Raw genomic sequence first — 21,671 nt, 5'->3', positions numbered from 1 at the left:
ATTTCTGCGGAGAATTTTGGTAAAAATCTGCGGATTTCTGCGGAATTATTTTGGGAGTATCCAGCGGAGTATCATAACTAAACCCTTAATATATTAAATAAAAAAGTAATAAATTACTGAATAAAAACTGAATAAATTCAGATTTACACATTTACTCAAGTTAAAAAACAGAATTAATAATGGGCTAAAAATCTGCAGAAATCTGCGGAATTCTGTGAAAAATCTGCGGAAATTCTGCGGAATTCTGCGCAAGCAGTGTGGGCCTAGGTGTAACTTATGTATGTGCTATTAAAACAGATAATTAATCTAAATAATATTATAATCAAGGTTAAAATTAGTCCACGCATGTTTCATAGCAATAAATTACACTTTATGGTGGACGGGTATTTTTTTAATTGATTCATAGCACCAATATGTACTCGTTAGCACTTTTTTACAGCAGTAATCAAACACAAACCATCTCCAGTACATATGTACAGGGTCCAGTAATCAATTTTAATAGTTAATAGTCAGTTTTTTGCCTTGTGTTATTGGTTTTGAAAACACTTTAGCATCTGTGTGATGGCTAGTTGCCCATCCATGCATGACATCATTTAGGTGCAATGGGAATAAAAGTTCCAGAAACTAGTGAACGAACGAAGTCTTCTTATTAATAAAGCACAGTCTGATTCAATGCATAGAGCAAGAAGCCTTTCTTTGGTCCTCCGTTCAGCTTTTCTTTCACTGCAGACACAGTGCAGTCCGTATGAACTTCAAAATGGCATTAAGCGTTCAGTCTTGATTGGTGCTGTTAATGCCATGTTTGGTTTCATACATGTGGAAATCACCATTGAATGTCAGGGTTTGTTATGTGAGCGGGCAGGTGTGTGTGGTCTTTGTACTGAGTGTGGAGGCTCTGCTGTGCATGTGGAGAATCGTGGCCGTCCAGCCAGTCCTGGTAGAGGCGCTGGACCTCCGGATTGGTTTCTGGCAGTCGGACGGGTAAACTGCTGTAATGTTCTTCCATTTGCTGGACTAAAGTCCGGTCTGGTCGACCTCCCTCTCCTTCAGCTTGTCCTCGCCCACTTAAACAGCCTGAAAAGACAAAAAAAAAGTTAGTTAATGCATCGAGTAACATGAACAAACAATAAGAAATACATTGCAGTATGCGTTCATGTTGGTAAAGTTAATGAAAATACAGTTGTTAATTGTTAGTTGATGTTAATGACGTTATGTTCAGTGCATTAACTAATGTTAACAAGCATGAATTTGAACGTTAATAATACATTAGTAAATGATGTATAAGTACTGTTCATAATTAGTTCATGTTAGTAAATACATGAACTAATGAAATCTTATAGTAAAGGGTGTCCAATTATACTTTTATTTGTAATTATAAAAGTGTACATCTAGTATTATTGTTATTAATGAATGGATATCATCATTAATTATTTATTTATTTATCTATGTCCATCTAATAGATTTGTCACTCAGAAAATGTTGAAGCAAAACCCACTACGTTTAAAAGTGAAACTTTATTATCATTTCTATGACCATGCAAATACATAACACATGTTTGCTACATAAACGCTTAAACATAAGAAACTTTTTTTTTTTGTAGCAAAAAGAAAACTAACTATATTCCAGAACTTTTCCAGGCCTCAAAATTTTAAATTGTCCTGGTTATTCCAGCAATGATCATGCAAACCTTTTTGACAAGTGTATTTAGCAAATGACATTATTTAAGCTTGTAAAAATTGCTTAAAATATTAAACCTTCTGTTGTATTTTTTTAAATGAATGCAGCTTTGGTGATCAGAAGATACTCTTATTTCCAAAGACCAAAAAAGCAACCTTGAATATTTACTATTTTCCACAACATTTCCAGCCCTTTCAAATAATAAAAAAATACTGCAATATCAAGGTGTCCTTTGACAATGCAAACTCATTTGAAATATGCAAGCATGTTTTATACATTTTAAAATCAATTTGAAAGAAGGAATTATTTTAAATTGTTATAATATCTTAACATGCCAAAAAATCCACTATATATATTGACAAAAAAACGCAGTGTTTCTGAGAATAAATGATTGTGTTTAAAATGTAATTAATCATTAATGAATAATAATATTTGTTAATAATCTACCGTCTTATGACTATGCAAGCTTTGTAATAAAATATTTAGGTTTATTTTTAAATTTATAATGAGCCCTTAAAGTTAAACACCTAAAATGAAATAAATGTAATATTTGTTATTTCATACCTCCAGGGCAGGATAGCACCTCTATTAGCTGGTAAGGAACTTTGCCTTTCCTCATTCTGTGCACTAAAGTCTGAATGTTCCGGAAGCCATAGACTGCAGCAAACTGCAGAAGTGTCTCTCCATCACGCTCCAGCGCCACCTCCTGGAAATCTCGATTCCTGACCGGAAACGAAACAGGCAATGCAAGGATTATTGGCCATAAGTGATTTCAACTTGCATGGATGACCCATAAACAGCTATGGGAAAAATAAGATGCTTTAAATAAAAAATAAAACACTTGGAAATTCTCATCTTCACTGCAATTACAGGTTTAGTCATGCATTTGTGTAATTTTTTATTTTTTTTGCATTCTTTGGCAAACTACATTTACATATATTCAGCTAGCACGTGATTTCATCCAGTGACTTACAACTGAGCAAGCATTCAGCAATTCAAAAGGAGAGGCAATACACACAAGTGCTAATTATACAAACTGTTAATGCTCAGAGAATTAAATGCTAGAGTAAGAAGGAAGTTTTTTTAATGTATTTAGAGAGAAAAGTGTTTCTCCAGGTGGTTTGTCAAGCCCACTAACCTGTGTGAGAGACACTTCATTAATGCACAATGTGTTTTTTTTTTTTACTACTGATGGAATTTCCACTACACAAGCACATTCACCAAATAACAAAAAAGCCTTTCCACCAACAATGCTTGTATTTATTACAATACAAATATTTAAACTTAAGAAAGCAAACAACATTTTAGATTAAGAAAGCTAAATTTGGTGGAATAACCGAACGATGGAAATACCTGCTACTCAGACCACTTGCCATTTTCTGGAAAATGCTCTAAATCAGCGGTCCTCAACCACCAAGCCGCAAACCGGTAACGGTCCGTGGATCAATTAGTACCAGGCCACTCACTGGGTGATTAATTATTTCTGTTTTATTTATTTATTGTCGGAGTCAAATGATCTTTTATTATAAAAAATCTATTATTTTGAAAAATGACCGTATTCTCTTACATCGCCATCATTTGAGCGAGTCACGTGACAAGAACAGCGTCAACTGGTCTGCGGTGATAGGTCGGGGACCACTGCTCTAAATGACAATAGTTTTACTCAAACTCATACAGATACCTAATAAATTTAGTACAACCACGGAAACTGAGAACATGCAAGGAGTTTCTTTATTATATCTGTAGCTGCCGGAGATCCCAATTAAAAATGAACTGGTCCGTCTCTCACCTGAGTGTCTTGTACACAATGTCTTGGACATCTAGGCCAAAAATCTCCTTGGCGGCATGTTTGAAAATGTGTTCCAGGAAGCCTTCAGATCCACGACCGTCATGTCTGGTCAAACCCGAGTCACTGATCTCACCAATTCTAAACCAAAACACACACACACAGACACAGACACAGACACAGACACACACACAGACACACACACAGACACACACAGACACACACACACACACACACACACACACACACACACACACACACACACACACACACACACACACACACACACACACACACACACACACACACACACAAAAGAATAATTATCTAGTCTCATCACTGCCTTTTATTGTAAATTATATGGTTATTTTCAGGACAATGCCTGTTTTGACACCTGGGGCAGCAATTTTAGTTTGTAGCAATTTGTGGTTTTACGTAACATAAATGGTTTTAGCAGTCACTATTTATTGCCATGGCACAAAAAACACCTCAATAGTACCTAAAACCCAGGATTGCTGCACATTAAACTGAAACTTAACTGGCTAGCAAGCTAATCTGTCTTTATGGTACAGCCCCCTGAAGATCTACAGTGTTGTTGTAGTTTTTTTTCTATAAACTGAACTTACACATGATCCAAAGGAGCAGAGTCCACTTCCTCAACAGTGACTTTGCTTTGTTCCATCAGGTGGAGAATCTCTCCTAAAACCAAACAATCATTTAAGTGCGGTTTCAGGAGTTCAAAGATCATAAAAACACCCTCCACTCAAACCTGCTGTTCTGGAACACACAACAGATACTGCTGTTCATTTCCAGGAAGGAAAGACCCAATGGGGAATTTTTAAGAATTCACAACCATTCAAAGGCTGTATTATTTGCACACTTAAACATAGTTTTACATTATTTTAGCCTCGAAATAAGAGTGAAAAAATACATATTTGGGCAACTAAATCCAAGCGATTTTATCTAGACCGGTTAAAAATTAATCTGAGAAGGCAACAGGAGAAGAAAGCCAGTATCTTAATCATACCTGACGTGAGCACACAGTCCACGTCTCTGCTCTCCAAGATGCTGTTGTAGAATTCATCTCTCACAGCTTCAAGCTTCTTGTCAAAGCAGGGTGCCACAACCACATGGAAAACCTGCTCTGGGGTCAGTTTCTACATACAAAATAGATACAGTGCATCACTAACAAGAAAATGAGCCGTTTACATGATTGTGATACATGTGATAAAATCAACACACATGTCTACTCGTAGAAGAAAAAACACTGAATTAATGAAAAATATTGCCCACACAACAGGCAAACTTTGGTCGTTTAAAAACCTATTAATACTACCACATGTAACCTCAAGTGATATTTTAAATCAAGGTGTGTGTGTCAGGGAGTCTATGTAAGGCAAAAACCTTTATAGTAAAAAAATGCTTTCCACAGCATTGGTGATATCGAGTGTGTACTTATAAATTTTGATTCTTCTCCCAGCGCAAGCTCTAAAGACTTTTGAAAGGACAAAATATTCAGCAAATTGATATGGAACTGCAATGCTACTTAAGCTGTGTGTTTTCTTGAAAATACCCACACACTTTACTACATTCCTCAGCCAATCAGAAGCATTCAGCAGCCCTGATTATAACTTTTAAAATAATACATCAATTTAAAAGAGGAATACATTAATTGGTGTACATGTACAAATCAATTTTTTTTTTTTATCTACATCAGTTTGCTTGATTATTTCCAGGGAATCCAGGACAGGTTCTCATCTCTCACCTGCTGTCTGGCAAAAAAGTTTTTCACCAAGGAGCCCATGATCTGTTGAGGTGATCTGGCGGTGCAGATGTGTGGTGTGACCACGCTACCAAGAACCCGCTCTGCATAGCGAATCCATCCTGCGCACAAACACAAAAATCCAAAACCAACAATATTCAATCTGCAGAAATTTCCAACGCTAACGTTTTACAAAAGCATAAAGGTACCATAAAGCAATTCAAAACCGTAAATATGGAGAAAACTGTGAAATGTGAGACACAGAAAAAGGTTAATTAACATATTTTTTTGCCACAAGAAAACCCTAATGTAAACAATGTGTGTTCTCCTATTCTCAAAATGATGCATTGTCATAGATCTATTTTGGATTAGGGTTGGGCGATGTCGACAAATTTGGCATTGTACGATGTCTAATGTGAAACATCGCAATGGACGATGTATTTGACAGTCCGGTGGCGAGGGGTGAGAAGGGTATGCGATTTATTTAAGGACCAGGAGGGAGACGGGCATCTGGGAATCTCTATGCATTTGCGGGAGACTCCCGGAACTTCCGGGAGATTTGGGATGTCCGAATATCACGTTTAACAAAATAGTGAGATGCGATCTAGCGGTACATGCTTGATAAACTACCCAATGTGCACTGCTCACTGGAGCTCAGACGAGCGCATGACATTGTGTGTGTCTGTGTTTGGTCACGTGATGTGCGTTTTCAGCAGACGGAGGGCTGTTCAGAAATGCTAGGTAAAACACAGTGTGGATGTGGATCATTTTCGTTCTAAAATGCCATTTTAAGACGAAGACGTATTAGTGTAAACGGGGCCTGAGTGTGTATTTTTCGCGAGCTGGAGAGGAGGATCGGCGATGCCGGCTCAGCATCATGTTGTATATTGGCCATCAGCGATGGACAATGGCATTGTATATGGGCCCAACCCTATTTTGAATCTAACTGAAAAACTAATATTAACCCAACAGCTACACTCTAAAAAAGAGAGAAAAAAAGAAAATTACAAACATAATATTTTAAACCAACATATCAATAATTAACCATCTGTAAGAAACTAATTTCCAAACAAAAAGTTAATGGTTGTGTCTGTCATCAAAATATTGCATCAACAGGTCTCCTCACCAGATAGGACTAAGTTAAATGTATTGTAAAAGGCATCTGGTAAACACATTAGCTTAATGAGTTAATAATCATTCATGAGTAACAAACACTGCTCTGGGGGTAAGGAGGAAAGCTATGAGGAGAGCAGGAAGGGTGTGTAAAGTGGCGTACACTCATCTATCTCACAGCTGCAGAATGCTATGGCTATCTAACCCAGTCCCACCCATTCACACACAACTGCACTGCATTTAACTTATCCAAGAGATGAAATGTTATGAGAAACACTAAGACTTGACGTTCAGACAGAAAAATAAGGGATGCTTATTTTGTCTTGCAGGTTGCACATGTGCCCAGATGCAACCTTTCTTTTTGATTCAAACCTAATGATTCAATTAGCCAATACAGATTTAATAAAAGAACATGCGATGTGGAGTAAAATTAGTGTATTCCTACTTTAAGAGATGTAAAAGAGCATATACTTGAATCAGGATTGTCTTACCTGGACAGGAGGATGTGAACATAGGCATAGCATTAGCGTCATGATGTTTACGACGATAGCGCTGAACAAATTCTCTCTGGCTTTCCAAAATGCTAAAACTTGCAGCTATGGTGGTGTCAAAGACATAATGAACCCCTGAGGAGACAGATAAAAGAAACCTTTAAAATGGAATCAAATAAATCATGTCTCACATGTTAAATGGGTTTTATAGTCAAGTAAAGTTAGATATATAATATTAGCATAAAATACAATTAAATAAAAATTTGCTTAAAAACAAATAATTTAAAAAAATTATAAAATAGAAAAATATTGCTCAGGGACTGACACAAGATTAAAAATAAAATAAAATAAATAAATAAATAGAAAACTATTGCTCAGGGACTGACACAAGTTTAAATAAAACAAAATAAATAAATAGAAAAATATTGCTCAGGGACTGACACAAGCTTTAAAAAATTAAATAAATAAATAAATAAATAAATAAATAGAGAAATATTGCTCAGGGACTGACACAAGATTAAAAATAAAATAAAATAAATAAATAAATAGAAAACTATTGCTCAGGGACTGACACAAGTTTAAATAAAATAAAATAAATAAATATAAAAATATTGCTCAGGGACTGACACAAGCTTTAAAAAATTAATTAAATAAATAAATAAATAAATAAATAGAGAAATATTGCTCAGGGACTGACATAAGATTAAAAATAAAATAAAATAAATAAATAAATAGAAAACTATTGCTCAGGGACTGACACAAGTTTAAATAAATTAAAATAAATAAATAGAAAAATATTGCTCAGGGACTGACACAAGCTTTAAAAAATTAAATAAATAAAAAAATAAAAAAATAAATAAATAGAGAAATATTGCTCAGGGACTGACACAAGCCTAAAATAAATAAATAAATAAATAAATAAAATACATTGCTCAAGGACTGACACAAGATTAAAAATAAAATAAAATAAATTAATTAATTAATTAAAGAAATATTGCTCAGGGACTGACACAAGTTTAAAAATAATAAAATAAAATAAATAAATAAATAAATAGAGAAATATTACTCAGGGACTGATACAAGTTCAAAAAAATTAAAAATAAAATAAATAAATAAATATTAATCAGCGACTGACACAAGCTTGAAAATAAAATAAAATAATAATTTAAAAACTGCAACTAAAATTAATTGAATAAATAAATTCAGATAAATTAAACCTAAAAAGTAAAACAAAAAACATATATAAAATAAAACAACCCTACAAAAACGATATTAAAACTTTAACATTAATAAAGTAATATAATAAAATAATAATAATAATAATAATAATACATTTTATTTATATTGCGCTTTTCTCAAACTCAAAGCGCTAACAAGAGCATCAACACACAGAAGAACATGAAATACACAAAAAAGTAAGAATGATAATAATGCTAAAAATATACATATTACAAGAAGGCCTCATAAGTTATAAGCAATAATAAAAAGATGAGTTTTGAGAAGTTTCTTAAAACAGTCCAGGGAACTGGCGTTTCTGATACTTTAATAAAATTAACTTAATATATAAGCCAATATAAAATAATATTAGAAACGATACTAAAATAAACCTAATATGTGCAAATGAGCATAGACTGCATTGCAGTAAATATTTGCAATGTGCACATCTTGACTCGGTTAAAAACAGAAAAACCAGCTGGATGTAGAAAGATGAAATATGGCGTCCAGACGTACCCACACTCTTGAGGAAGCCACAAAGTTTCTGTGCAGCTGCTGAAACGTCCAACTGAAATTTAACAGCAAAAAATGGCACCGACTGTGGACACACGGACACTACGAGAATTTTGTGCTTCGAAGTGTCACATTTCTGCCAAAAATAAAAAGACAAATGTAAGATACATCAACAAACCATCTTTCCAAATCCATGACAGGCAAACGCTACCTTGTTGAGAGCAAGCACGTGATTGATCTCGTCCAGATTCTGCTGTGATATTCTCTTGCCTTCATCCTCCGATATACAGCCGTCACAGGACAGACACGCACTCAGCAACACCTGCTGAACTGAGGTAGACTCTCTCACCTGGGACGAAAAACAAATAAATTCACGTATCAGATTATGCACGCGTCCAAAACAAATGAGGTTTGCATTTCTTCATCCAACCCCAATACAAACACAAACAAAACAACAGATGCAGACCGCAGCTTATCAGATTGCACTGTGTCTGATACACAAAGTATATAAAATAAAAGACAATAGAGTACCTCTCCACTGGCAACACCTTTCTCTTGAAGTGAGTTTATACTTTCATCACTTTGTTTCTTGTTGCACTATAAAGTGGAACAGAAAATAAACCACAATGAGTGTTTAAGCAATACAAAGGTTACAAGTAGGCCTGCACAATATATCGTTTCAGCATTAATATAGCAACGTGACCATTCGCAATAGTCACATCGTCAGTATATGCAATGTTGAGTCTGGATTATAACTGATCATTCTGCAAGTGTTTTTTGAGGCCTGTGACTGTGTGAGGATTTTTAAACATTGAATCGTATGAAACTGCACCATTTGTAACTTATTATTAACAGATATTTACAAAAGTATTACAAATTGTTCACCATACATTTCATTGAATTGTGTATAAAATGAAGACTATGTGGTTTTATTTTACATTTGATTATTTAATTGCTGTTTACATAAATACAGTTTGACTTGTCAGAAAACAATGTTTACATAATTTGTAACTTTTTCTTTAATGAATTTATCAACGCTTGTAGATTATTTATTATATTTTATGCACTTCTATACAGAAATATCAAAATCAATCTACAATTATAAATTCTTTCCAAATGGTTATTCAACTACTTTAGTGAAATTGTATTCATATTGCAAGATATATATCACAGAATTTAAAAAATTAAAACCGCATTATTAGATTTTTTCCAATATCATGCAGCCCAAGTTACAAGTATAAAGAATAAATCACATGAGGAGTCTCTGATTAAGATAGAAACAATTAGGAAATATCAGTGAATTATACACAAAAAGATTACATTTTTTGGGCAATTTATTCACACTCTGACCATCCAATTTGCCTGCAGGCGAGTTTTTTTCTTTAGTATAATGTTAAAGATTTTTAGATGAACCTGTGGTCCTTGGAGGTTCATATACAGAATAAATAATATACAAAATGATGCATACACCTAAAACAGCCAGAGAAAACAAATAAATACATGTGGCTTTTGATGCTGGACAGTTTGATGTGGCAAAGAAATATGGAGCCAGATGAGTCTCAAAAAATAATGCATTTACAAAATCCAATTAGTAAATTCAAAACACGATTCAAAAACACACAAATCCAATTAGTAAATTCAAAACACGAATAAACTAACACAAATCAAATTTATAAATTCAAAACAGGATTCATAAATACACAAATCCAATTCGTAAATTCAAAACACAATTCCAATTCGTAAATTCAAAATATGATTCAAAAACACATGAATCCAATTTGTAAATTAAAAACACGATTCAAAAATACACAAATCTAATTTTTAAATTCAAAACAGGATTCATAAATACTAGGGGTGTAACGATACACTCAGCTCACGATACGATGTGTATCACGATATAATGTTTACGATTCGATATGTATCACGCTATTTGGAATAAAAATTTAAAATTTAACTGAAATGCAAATTTTACCAAGTAAACTATTTTTTATGTATTTCTTTTGTTTCAACTTGTTAAACTGAACCTTCTTTAAGAAAATAAATTAAACAGGCTGTCTCTGGAAAATAAAACAATTTAAAAACTTCTTAAAAATATTATTGAAATGACAGAGACAAAATTAAGGAACAATATAAGTAAAAGTGCAAAAAAATAAGCTTTCTATTCAATTAAATTTAACAGTAAGAGCTTAAGGCTTTGCTTGGTCACTTGTGTTTTTTCTGTGTGCAAAAAAAAATTCACATTTCCAGGTAATCAGCAGTTCTATAAGATAATCCTGAACTTATGTGTATCTGTCTGAGAGGTTTTTATGGATGGCTGTCTTCATGTTGGGCATGATGAGTGACAGGGTGGCCGTCTTTTCATTACAAAGGACAGTCGTGACTCTTTTCAGCAGTTTAGGCAGGTTTACTATTTCTTCGGCGTCGCTGATGTCGGCGCTATCAAGTGTATTATGTTGACGTGCATTTTTGTGTACCTATGTACTCAAAAGGGTTAATGCTCGTCGTATTCATAACTCTAAAATGCGATATGATTGTTTAAATAATGTGTACGTTTTCGGTTTCATTTCCACTGCTAAGTGCTGTTTATACTTCCCACGCAGCTCCTGAAAGATCATTCTGTTCCACAAACTGAATGTTGTTTACTACTTTATTAGTCACAACCTGCAGGTTCTGTTCACTGAAGCAGACGCGCGCGTATGGCAAGCCGTATTAGCATTTAAACCTTTGTTCTGACTATCCATAAATATATTTAATTCATATTTAATTAAATTCATTTAGAGATATCTCTAATTATATTTTGACTAGTCGAATTATAATTATGACTAGTCAAAATATAATTAGAGATATCTCTAAATATATTTATGGATAGTCAGATCAAAGGTTTAAATGCTAAAACGGCTTGCCATACGCGCGCGTCTATCATATTCCGCCCTCTGTAGTAACATCTCACGTCATGTGTGATTTTGCGGCGGCCAATACAACATTATATGAAGACAGAATGATATTTTAGGGTGAATTGTACCTTATAAATACAGTATGTGACTCTTTCAACACCATTAGGAGGTATCCATGTCGCTGTGCAAAGTATGTAAATCACTGTGAAGACTTTAAAACTTAGGATGTTTGACCCAGTATGCGTGTCAAAAAGCGGACGAGTCTAAAGCAATGACTGGACAACCGAAATGTTGCCAGACGTCTGATTTTGAGAGGATGGGCCATTCTCTATTTCAACTCCACTCATCTTGGTCTGCTAACATTACTGCTGCTGCAATCTGAACTCACGTTTGACAGCAGGTGGAACGTAACCCACGTGCAGACAGCTCAACTAATAAGAGAAAACGGATGTCATATCGTATTCAAATCGTCATAACGCCACGATGCATATCGAGACATTTTTGCATCGCAATAAATCGTACAACGATAAATCGTTACACCCCTAATAAATACACAAATCCAACTCGTAAATTTAAAACACGATTCAAAAATACACAAATCCAATTTGTAAATTCAAAATACGATTCAAAAACACAAATACAATTTGTAAATTAAAAACATGATTCAAAAACACACAAATCTCATTTGTAAATTCAAAACACGATTTATAAATACAAAAATCCAATTTATAAATTAAAAACGCATTTTATAAATACACAAACCTAATTAGTAAATTTAAAACAGGATTCAAACGTACACAAATCCAATTTATAAATTCAAAACAGTATTCATAAATACACAAATCCAATTCATAAAATCAAAACACAATTCATAAATACACAAATCCTATTCATTTCGCGAAAATATTTATTATTTTCTTGTGAATTCACACATTGTGTTTTGCATTTATGAAATGTGTTTTGAGTTTTCAAATTACTGTAGATTTTGTAAATGTGAAATGTGCTGTGTCTGTATGAATTTTATTTTGTAAATGTATTATTTTTGAGACTGATCTGGCTCCATAGAGCGATAAACGTAATAACATTGTAAAAAATGTTCCGTTTCTTGCAGACTGATTATTTGGCTTTAAAGACCTCAATGCAGATACAAGTGCTGGAAACATTGACTTAATTTTATAATCATTAAAGAAATGTAGTTTCAACTAGAAATGATCCTTAAAATTTGACCAAAGAAAAGAAGATCTTAGGCCTGAGGGTGAGTAGTTAAGACTTCATGGTGAATCATGGCTTTATTACATTATTAAAGAGTAGTGTGAAATAATAAATAAGAATATTACCTGTTTTGTGCAGTTCTCACACTTTTCTTTCTTCCGTCCAATTTTGACTTCAGACATTGTAATGGGAGACTCTGAAACATTCAGTGCCATAAATAATTCCTGTGAGTGAAAGTTAACAGACGCTTTCTGGTTTTATAGAGCATTATGGGTGTTATGTGACCCCAAAAACACATATTAATCATGAAGAGGGGGTTAGAATTAAAATAGAGTTACAGTAAAGCCAACTATAAACCTCAAATATTGACACAAGCACCAATTTAAAGGAAAGGTGATAATTTAAGGTTCCCATGATGTGCGCTATTCAGTTTCACCCAATTGCTGTTTTGGGGATTTTCATGCTTTTGTACATAATGACGGGTTTAGCAGTTGGATTACATTCATCTTCTCACCAAAGGGTGATATATAAATGACAGAGAACAAGAACTTCGGTTTCCTCAGATAACCCGTGGCATTTACACAACAACCTGTACCATAACCCAACACTGCAGAATCACTGAGAACTGAAATAAGCCACAAACAGTAACAAAACAGAAACAGGCCTCGTAACTCACGTTAAAAAAATCATATGAAGTCCTTATTGTTCAGGGGAAACCCAGAAGACACAGCAGAGCACAGCAGCAGGAACTTCTCCTCTCCTATTGACACTTAAAAGCTCGAGCTGGTCATCAGAGAACGGCGCACTGCGGTCATAAAACGCTAATGTTCCTCTGGTCAAACGTTTCACAACTCTGAATAATCCCAAAGGGCCACATTCTCGGTAGAAGGATCGCGTCTCGGCTTCGCACCAGCGTATCCGTCTCCATTGTCCTTTAGCGGTGTCCGATTCGTGAATGAATCGTCCTTATGAGTCGGATCTTATCAACCAAATCAACCGTTTGTGAGTCACCGACTCAGTGAATCACCGAATCGTCTCTTTCATAAACGATCAACTGTGAGCTCAGTCTTATGACTTCTTATGATGACTTATGACGCCTGGTTTGTCATAAATCGAAAAAATAATATAGATTAAATAATGAAAAACCTCCAATACTCGCTGTGATCCGGATTAGGGTTAACTATGCAGGTTAATAATGTTTAAATCGAAAATTGAGTAACTGAAAGACTGAATAACGTTTTCTTTTTAAAATGAGGCGATTTATTTTGCCTCAAAACATGAGCTGATTAAAAAAATTCAATAAGCATATTGTTCATATTTTAATAGTATCATTATACAATATGATTGATTACACAACGTTATAAATTTGTTATGACGTAAAAACCATTTGATTTGTTTCTTTGAATCGATTCTTAATATTTTTGGAAAGATTTGGAATTGTTTAATAACAAAAAAATGGAGCATAAGATAGAAATTAGTTTATTTGATGTATAGTCTTATTCTGATAATGAGAACTTGAATTGTAAAGGACAATACATTTTTAATTTGTTTATGTTATTAGGAAAATACCATATACATAAGAAAAAGTGGGCTCACTGTAAACCAAACCTTTCCCATTTTGTGAATGGCTTCAAGCCATATGCAAATCTTTTAGAATAACAAAACAAAAGATCTAATCCTCTAAATTTAATTTGATGTAAAATGTCTATTTTTTATTTTCTTTTTCAAAAACTATTTTAATATGTACCTTTAGTTCGTGTGGCATTGAATTAATTGAAAAAGAACCGATTCATAGAATCAAACTGTTTGAAAGAACCGGTTTGCAAGAATGACTCGCATGGATCGATACGCATGCGTGATTCAGCAACTCTGGTGTGAACTCCCCCTGGACCGACCAATGTCATGTAACCGCATATAAAATGATTTGATATAGTTAGAAGATTTGAGGACATAGAATTGGTGCTAAAACGGGTTGAATTAATAGCAATTTTCAACTTGCTTAATATAGTATTCAATCTATCGCTTAATTCGATGCTATGTTTTAGATTATGCACGTGCCACAACTCACGCTCTCTCTGAACTTACAATATATTCATAATCGTGTAGAGGAAGGAGGCGTCAAAATACAGAAGGCGGGTCCTTTAATAGGTTTATCCAATCGGAACGCAGGCGGAAGTTAACGTCATCAGAAGGCGGGGTTGAGTTCGTTTTGTGAGCTACACATTTTATTTCCTTAATCTGTTTTTCAAGAGTTTTCCGTTGCAAATGTCTACATTTAAGATTAAATAAATATTGAAATCAATTAGATTCATTTATTTAAAGAGAGAAAGCAAAGCAACGAGGTAAGTGATGTCAGATACTTTCACGTGCTGTCAGTTAATAACAGGAGATCTGTGATCACGTTAGGGTGTTGTCTTTGTGCTTGTTATTAATATTTCATATTCTGTAACTCACTGTTCATGATACACTTTTGTGTTTTGTTTACTAAGCCTGTTCTAGCATGTTATGATTATTGTGATGCTACAGGAAATGCCCAAAAGCACCTATTATTAACATCTTTGTGTTTGTGTTCTAACAGATGGGCTATATGATTGTAGAAAAACACACATCTGAGCTTCTTCATTTGAAGAGATCTCCTGGAATCAGATCTTGGTCCATCCTTGTTGGTATGAGAAAACTGAAAACTGAATTATGTAGAGTTGAACGTGCAAATATCTTTAAACGTCTCCCTCCTTCCTCTTTTGACAGGAATAGCTTCAGTTGGACTGGCAGCAGCCTATTACAGCTCTGGTGAGAAGCGTTTCCTCAATGTGTGATTACCCTGGAAGTGAATAAAGCAGAAATAGGAAGAATTATTGTTGATCTGTGCTGCTCATTTATCTGTTTCCTTTTGTTGTAGACAGCATATTGTGGAAGATGTTCTACGTGACGGGCTGCTTTTTTGTAGCCTTGCAGAATATGGAGGAATGGGAGGTGGGGAGTTGTTTTATACATGCTTTATCCATCTTTATATTTGAAATTTACTCACTGGCCACTTTATTAGGTGCACCTGTCCTATACCGAGATTTAGACCGCTTGTTTGAATGGCTTTAAAGGGTTAGTTATATTATGTTATGAATTACTCGCATTTGAGTCATTCTAATGCCACAATTTAATTGAACGCAAATGAAGGTTGCACGGTAGCACTGTCGCCTTACAGCAAGAAGATCGCTGGTTTGAGTCCCGGCTGGGTCTGTTGGCATTTCTGTATGGAGTAAGCATGTTCTCTCCGTGTTGGTATGGGTTTCCCCCGGGTGCGCCCCCACAATCCAAAGTCATGTGCTATAGGTGAATTGGATATTAGTGTATGAGAGTGTATAGGTGTTTCCCATTACTGGGTTGCGACTTAAAGGGCATCCGCTATGTAAAACATATGCTGGAATAGTTGGTGGTTCATTCCGCTGTGGCGACCTCTGATAAATTGGAGACTAAGCCGAAGGAAATTGAACACAAATGAAGATGTTTTAGATGAAACTAACGGCACACTCATCCTCCATAGATGTTCAACAAGATGTTCAAAGTCTAGAAAAGGAGCCAAAAACATGGTCCAAACATTCCATGTCACTTCAGTGGTTCAACTGTAATCATATGAAGCTCCAAAAACACTTTTGCATAACAAAAGACTAAATAAAAACAGTTTGCAAATAACTTCTCTTATGTGTCAGGTTAGCAGGGTGTGCGTTTATGACTCCATTAGAGTTAGCAGCGCAACATGCAAGAATAGTATTGACTGTAGTAAACGCACACCATAATCTGATACAGAAGACATTGGTTGTTTTTCATTTTTTTTCTTTCATTTCTGGGCGCACTAACCCTTTAATTCTTCTCAGAATAGATCCATGCTATCATGTTATTTATTCCAAATTTTTATTTTAAAAAGGGTGAACTGTCCCTTTAAATCAACCCCAATTCCTCAGTTTGAGCTTCAGCAGATCATTTGAATATTTGTCATTTTATGTTCAATTAAAACGAGAGTAAATAGACTGGGGGGTGGCACGTTCTTCAAACTTGTGGTTTTATATCAAGAAAGAGTTGTATGCTTGTGCTATATCAGCAGCACTAATACTCATCTGGAAGGCACAGATCAAAACAAAAAAGCAAGATTGGCAACCGTTCACTCCACAGTAACCGCCTCAAATCTCAGAGATCTGACATGCTCCAAGAATGGCAACCAAATATTAGAAAATTTGACCACTGAACCTCGAAGACTTTGTTTAATTTAACAAAAATAAGGCGTCTTTAATCGACTGAGTATGGGATGGGGGTGGAGGAGATTTCCACTGCAACAAAATGCACCACCTAGCTAATAATGATAGAAAAGTTATTAGTTCAGAAAAATAAAACGGTAACTCGCAGTCAGGGGAAAGAACTCCAAACAGGCTAATTAATTAATGGAGAGGGATCAAATATAATAGATGTAATTGCTGAAAATGAATCAAAAACAGACTTCCAAAAGGAAACAAAGCTGGACAGGTCCAAAACATGTGAACTAGATTTGCAGGTTCAGCATGAGATTTGTCATAGGTTGTATCAGTGTTTTTCTTACTTCTATTGAACAGGAAAGATACTTAAAAAATGTTAGAAACCTGTAACCATTGACTTCCATAGTTTTTGTTTTCTACTATAGAAATCAATGGTTAAGGGTTTTCAGCGTTTTTCTAAATAAAGTCGTTGTTGTTCAACAGAAGAAACTCAAAGATTTGCAACCACTCCAGAATGTTTATTTTTAGGTGAACGATCCCTTTTAGCGTATAAACTGTGTAAAGTCTCATTTGACCATCATTCCTGATAGAAGTAAACTTACATTTCTATTCTATTCTAGACAACATCTACATTCCTAAATGCATTGAGCTGCTGCCATGTGATTGGCTGATTATTTATGTAGAACATGTGTACTTAAATTGGCCAGCGAGTGTATGTTCAACTGTCATAACTAAAAATCTGGGTGGCTTTGCTCGTAGGAGGCAGTGTTTAATAAATCCAAGAACGAGATTGAACTGAAGACCTTCAGTCTCTATACCATGTTGTTGACTCTGTGGAAAAGAGGGCACGAGAAAGGTGAGTTCAGCCTTAGCTGTCATCATTTGTATTTTTTCTTTTGTGAATTATATCTGAGGCAAAGCGTTTGTTTTCTCCGGCTCAGTGCTGTTAGATCTGCGGCACCTGCGGGACGTCAGTGTTCAGGAGGAGAGAGTGAGGTATCTTGGAAAGGGTTACCTGGTAGTGCTGCGATTGGCTACGGGCTTCTCTTACCCGCTTACACAAAGTGCCACACTTGGGTCACGCAGGTATGAAAAGTAGTTCCTTTCAGAGTCCTATGATACGGTTAAAAAAACAACAACAAAAAAAACCCCCAGTAATTTATTCAGTAATAAAGTGTGTATATTTCAAACTACCAATAAGAGGTTGAGCTACTAATGTTTTTAATAATTAGTAATTAATATTTAAAAGATATTAGTAACTCCAAATCTCTTATTGGTTAGATATATGTATTTTAGTTACTAATAAAAGATTTGGATGTACTAATATTTTTATTAATTAGTTTCTATGTTTTTAAATGTTAGTAACTCCAAATCTATTATTGGTAAATTGAAATTTATGTATTTCAATAAGTAATTAAGTTTATATATATATATATATATATAATGTATATGTATGTGTATGTGTGTGTGTAAAATACACACATTTTTGGTGTAAGAATTAAAGGGAAAGTTGACCCAAAACTGACCATTGTCAACATTTTCTCACCTTCAAGTGGTTCAAAATCTATGGAAGAAGATATTTAAAAAAAAAAAAAAAGCTGGAAACCTGTTACTTAAATATCTAAATACCTAAATATCTTCTTTTATGTTTAACAGAAGAAAGAAACAAAAGTTTTAAATGCGTAAATAGTAAGTACAATTTCATTTTGGGTGAACTATCATGTACACTTTAAAATAAAAATAATAAAAAAATAACAATATAAACAATAGTTTTGAAACGTGGCAAAAAAAAAAAAACAAACTTGATTGAGGGGCCAAAGGTAAATATAGTTGCCATGGGCATGTTTTAAATTTATTTAATAAAATGGAAAGGTAACTAGAAAACACTGCTTTATATGAAGTAATACAGCTTATTTCATTTACATTTTATGATGAACTTACCACAGTAAAAACAATCTCATTCATAACAGAATGGAGTCACAGTAGTTTTTACCTTGATTTGCTCACGGATGTCTTCTGCATAGTCCTCTATATGTCCAGTGACTTGTGACTCTTTACATTAAGAAAAATCACATTCATTCACAACATTTCATTGAAACATTTAATTTTAATCAGCTTTTTTGTAGCTCAGCAATAAAACACCCTCTTTATCATTCTTACCCACTTTAAGATGGGATGGTGGGCCAAATCAAAGGCTACAAAGGGCCAACATTGGGCATCTGTTTTAAACTATTCGTCAGAATGCATTACTATCAAAAAATAAGTAAACAGCAAAAGCAGAGAAAGCTTGAGAAAGCCTCGTCTGAAAGTCTAAAGTAGTTTAAAACTTTAAATCATTGTAGTAGATTTTAAGGTTGAAACAGACGGGGGGCCCGTTCGCTACGCCACTGATTAGTATATTGTTTGTATTAATTGGCATGTTGTTAGTATGTCTAATGTAAAGTCAATGGCAGTTTTTTTACAATGGAAGTCTATGGGACAGTTGCTAGGGTGCTGTTAGTGGTTGCCAGGGTGTGGCTATGAGGTTGAAAGGTGATCAAAAAGTTTGGTCCAACGTTAAGTCAATGGGACTTTTCCGAATTTTCCCAGACAGTTTTCGGAAAACTGTAAGTTGGACCAGTTGGAAAAGACATAGCAACCCGAGTCAGGCCAGTTTGTAGGTTTGGAGTAAGTTTGGTGGTTGTAGTATGAGTGGGCTAGGAGGAGATGCATATAGAAATTAGTCTCAGAGTGAAGTTTATTTATAAACTAATTTCGAGAGGATCACGTGCTTATGATTGCTAGCGGCTGGATCCGCATTATATAATTCTCAATGCACCAATCAGATGACTCCTAAGCCACTACAAATACCCTGGGTTACATTCCAACGCTATCTTCGTTTTGAAGAATCCCCTTATCCACCCCTACTCCTTCTAAGATCGGTGACACGGTGGCTCAGTGCTTAGCACTGTTGCCTCACAGCAAAAATGCTTCTGGTTCCAGGCTTTAGAAAACCAGCAGGCGTTTCTGTGCAGAGTTTGCACTTTCTCCCCGTGCTCACGTGGGTTTTCCCCGGGTTTCTTCCCACCGTCCAAAAACATGCAACTTAAGTTAATTGACTAATCCAAATCGGCACTATAGACATGCTCCTAGTAAGTAGTTATCTCTTAAGAGCAAATCACTATCTGTTCATCGGTTACTAAAGCAGGGGAGTTCTCAAGATCCACCTGAGCTTAAACTCCCCCCTCGCCTTGCAACTGGAGGGAGCCCCGGGCTCAGGGACCTTTTAAACTCAGGGCTATCTCCTGGGAGAGCATGCCAAAGTAGCTTAATCATCAGCTAAATGTGAACTCTTGATAAAAGAAGCTGGAAGAAGAATAAGTTAATGTAGCGGAACAGTACGTTAGCTTTCTCAAGCCACCATAATTAATAAAAATTCTTGACAAAACTGGACACAATTAATCATTTCATTTCAATTCACAATATTGCTATGACGTTTAAAGGAACGTATGAAAATAATACAGTATAGTACATTTATTTTACACTCTTCAGTTGTTGTTTTTTTTTTTTTTTTTGCAATGTGCTTGACAATTGCTGTTATTAAGTTAGTTTGGCTTTTTGTTCAGTGATGTTGAGGCACTCGCTGCACTTCTGAAGCGCTTTTTGGGGCTGGAGGAATTACAGCAACGTTTGGCGGACGATGATTATCCTGACGATGATGACGGCATTGAAGATTTGGGTTTGGGTGATAGCAGTGATTCACAAGATGATCCTGATGGTGATGATGATGAAGAACATTAAAAGCCTCATGGAAAGCTGGGAAATGGTGGACGACACTGGATCAAGCCTCAAACTAAAACAACCAAACATTCCAGTCGTACAAACAACCTGATGACAATCTCCAAGCATTTTCACTTGCATCTTTAAAGAGGATTTCTCGTTCACACTTTAAGACTCTGGGTGTTGATGCATTTACTAACATGATCTAAGAGCAAACAATTCAGCATTTATTAATCATAATGCATACATAAAATTCAAAGTTGTACTTGTAAACATTTAGTTAATGCACTGTGTGCTAACAAGATCTAACAGTTACGGAACTAACGTTGGCAAAGATGAATAAATACTGGAATACATCTATCGTTCATTGTTTGATCATGTTAGTAAACGTTAACTACTGAAATCTTATTGTAAAGTGTACGCGATTCCTCTGTGTTCTGCTACGTGTATAACTGATTTGACAGTTAGCATGAATTGTTTTGTATTGGCCATTTGCTTATACTCTGCATGCATCTCCCTATCACACTGTGCCTTTATGCAATGCATGAGTACGAATGTAAAGAGCGGATATGGATTTAAACTTGTTGAATGTTTGTAATTTCATCTTTTTGTAAATATGTTAATATTGTTTTTTTTTTTTTACATTTTTTTATTCTGAAGCCAAAAAAAGTATACAAAATACATCACAGCTACTCAAATCTTTAAATGGGATGCTTTTAAAAATGAACGTGACCACTTTTTTTTATTTGGTGGACGAGTATATTTTGTTACGGATTTTCAGTTTTGTTTAATAAAAATAGAAATATAAAATTGGCTTATAATAATGTTTATTTTATTTTGGTTGCATAAAGGGATTTTTATATACATTGCATATTAAATAATAATAATATTAATAAATGTACTATATCAAAGTCCCTTTAAGGCAGGGGTGTCAAACTCATTTTAGCTCAGGGGCCACATGAAGGAAATCTATTCCCAAGTGGGCCTGACTGGTAAAATCATGGTATA

The 21,671-nt window shown here is 34.7% G+C and overlaps 2 protein-coding genes across 2 annotated transcripts; one reads left to right on the top strand and one right to left on the bottom strand.

The window, feature by feature from the left end:
* Window positions 1-474: 474 nt before the first annotated feature.
* On the bottom strand, window positions 475-13,588 carry narf (nuclear prelamin A recognition factor). The gene is made up of 12 exons (NM_001002342.1): window positions 13,340-13,588; window positions 12,789-12,859; window positions 9,089-9,154; window positions 8,769-8,906; window positions 8,561-8,693; window positions 6,830-6,964; window positions 5,229-5,347; window positions 4,491-4,620; window positions 4,090-4,162; window positions 3,467-3,604; window positions 2,242-2,399; window positions 475-1,074 (listed from the first exon to the last, which is right to left on the bottom strand). The coding sequence occupies exons 2-12, from the start codon at window positions 12,843-12,845 to the stop codon at window positions 824-826; spliced, it is 1,398 nt and encodes a 465-aa protein (NP_001002342.1). The 5' UTR covers window positions 12,846-12,859; window positions 13,340-13,588; the 3' UTR covers window positions 475-823.
* Window positions 13,589-14,904: 1,316 nt separating this feature from the next.
* Window positions 14,905-21,484, top strand: cybc1 (cytochrome b-245 chaperone 1). The gene is given in 7 exon segments (NM_001002669.1): window positions 14,905-15,005; window positions 15,242-15,329; window positions 15,412-15,453; window positions 15,563-15,636; window positions 17,664-17,760; window positions 17,846-17,990; window positions 20,510-21,484. Coding segments are annotated over 6 exon segments (621 nt in total). The 5' UTR covers window positions 14,905-15,005; the 3' UTR covers window positions 20,685-21,484.
* The last annotated feature ends 187 nt before the right edge of the window (window positions 21,485-21,671 follow it).

The sequence above is a fragment of the Danio rerio genome, chromosome 12 (assembly GCF_049306965.1).
Source record: "Danio rerio strain Tuebingen ecotype United States chromosome 12, GRCz12tu, whole genome shotgun sequence".
NCBI lineage: Eukaryota > Metazoa > Chordata > Actinopteri > Cypriniformes > Danionidae > Danio > Danio rerio.
This window is presented reverse-complemented; position numbering and strand designations above follow the sequence as displayed.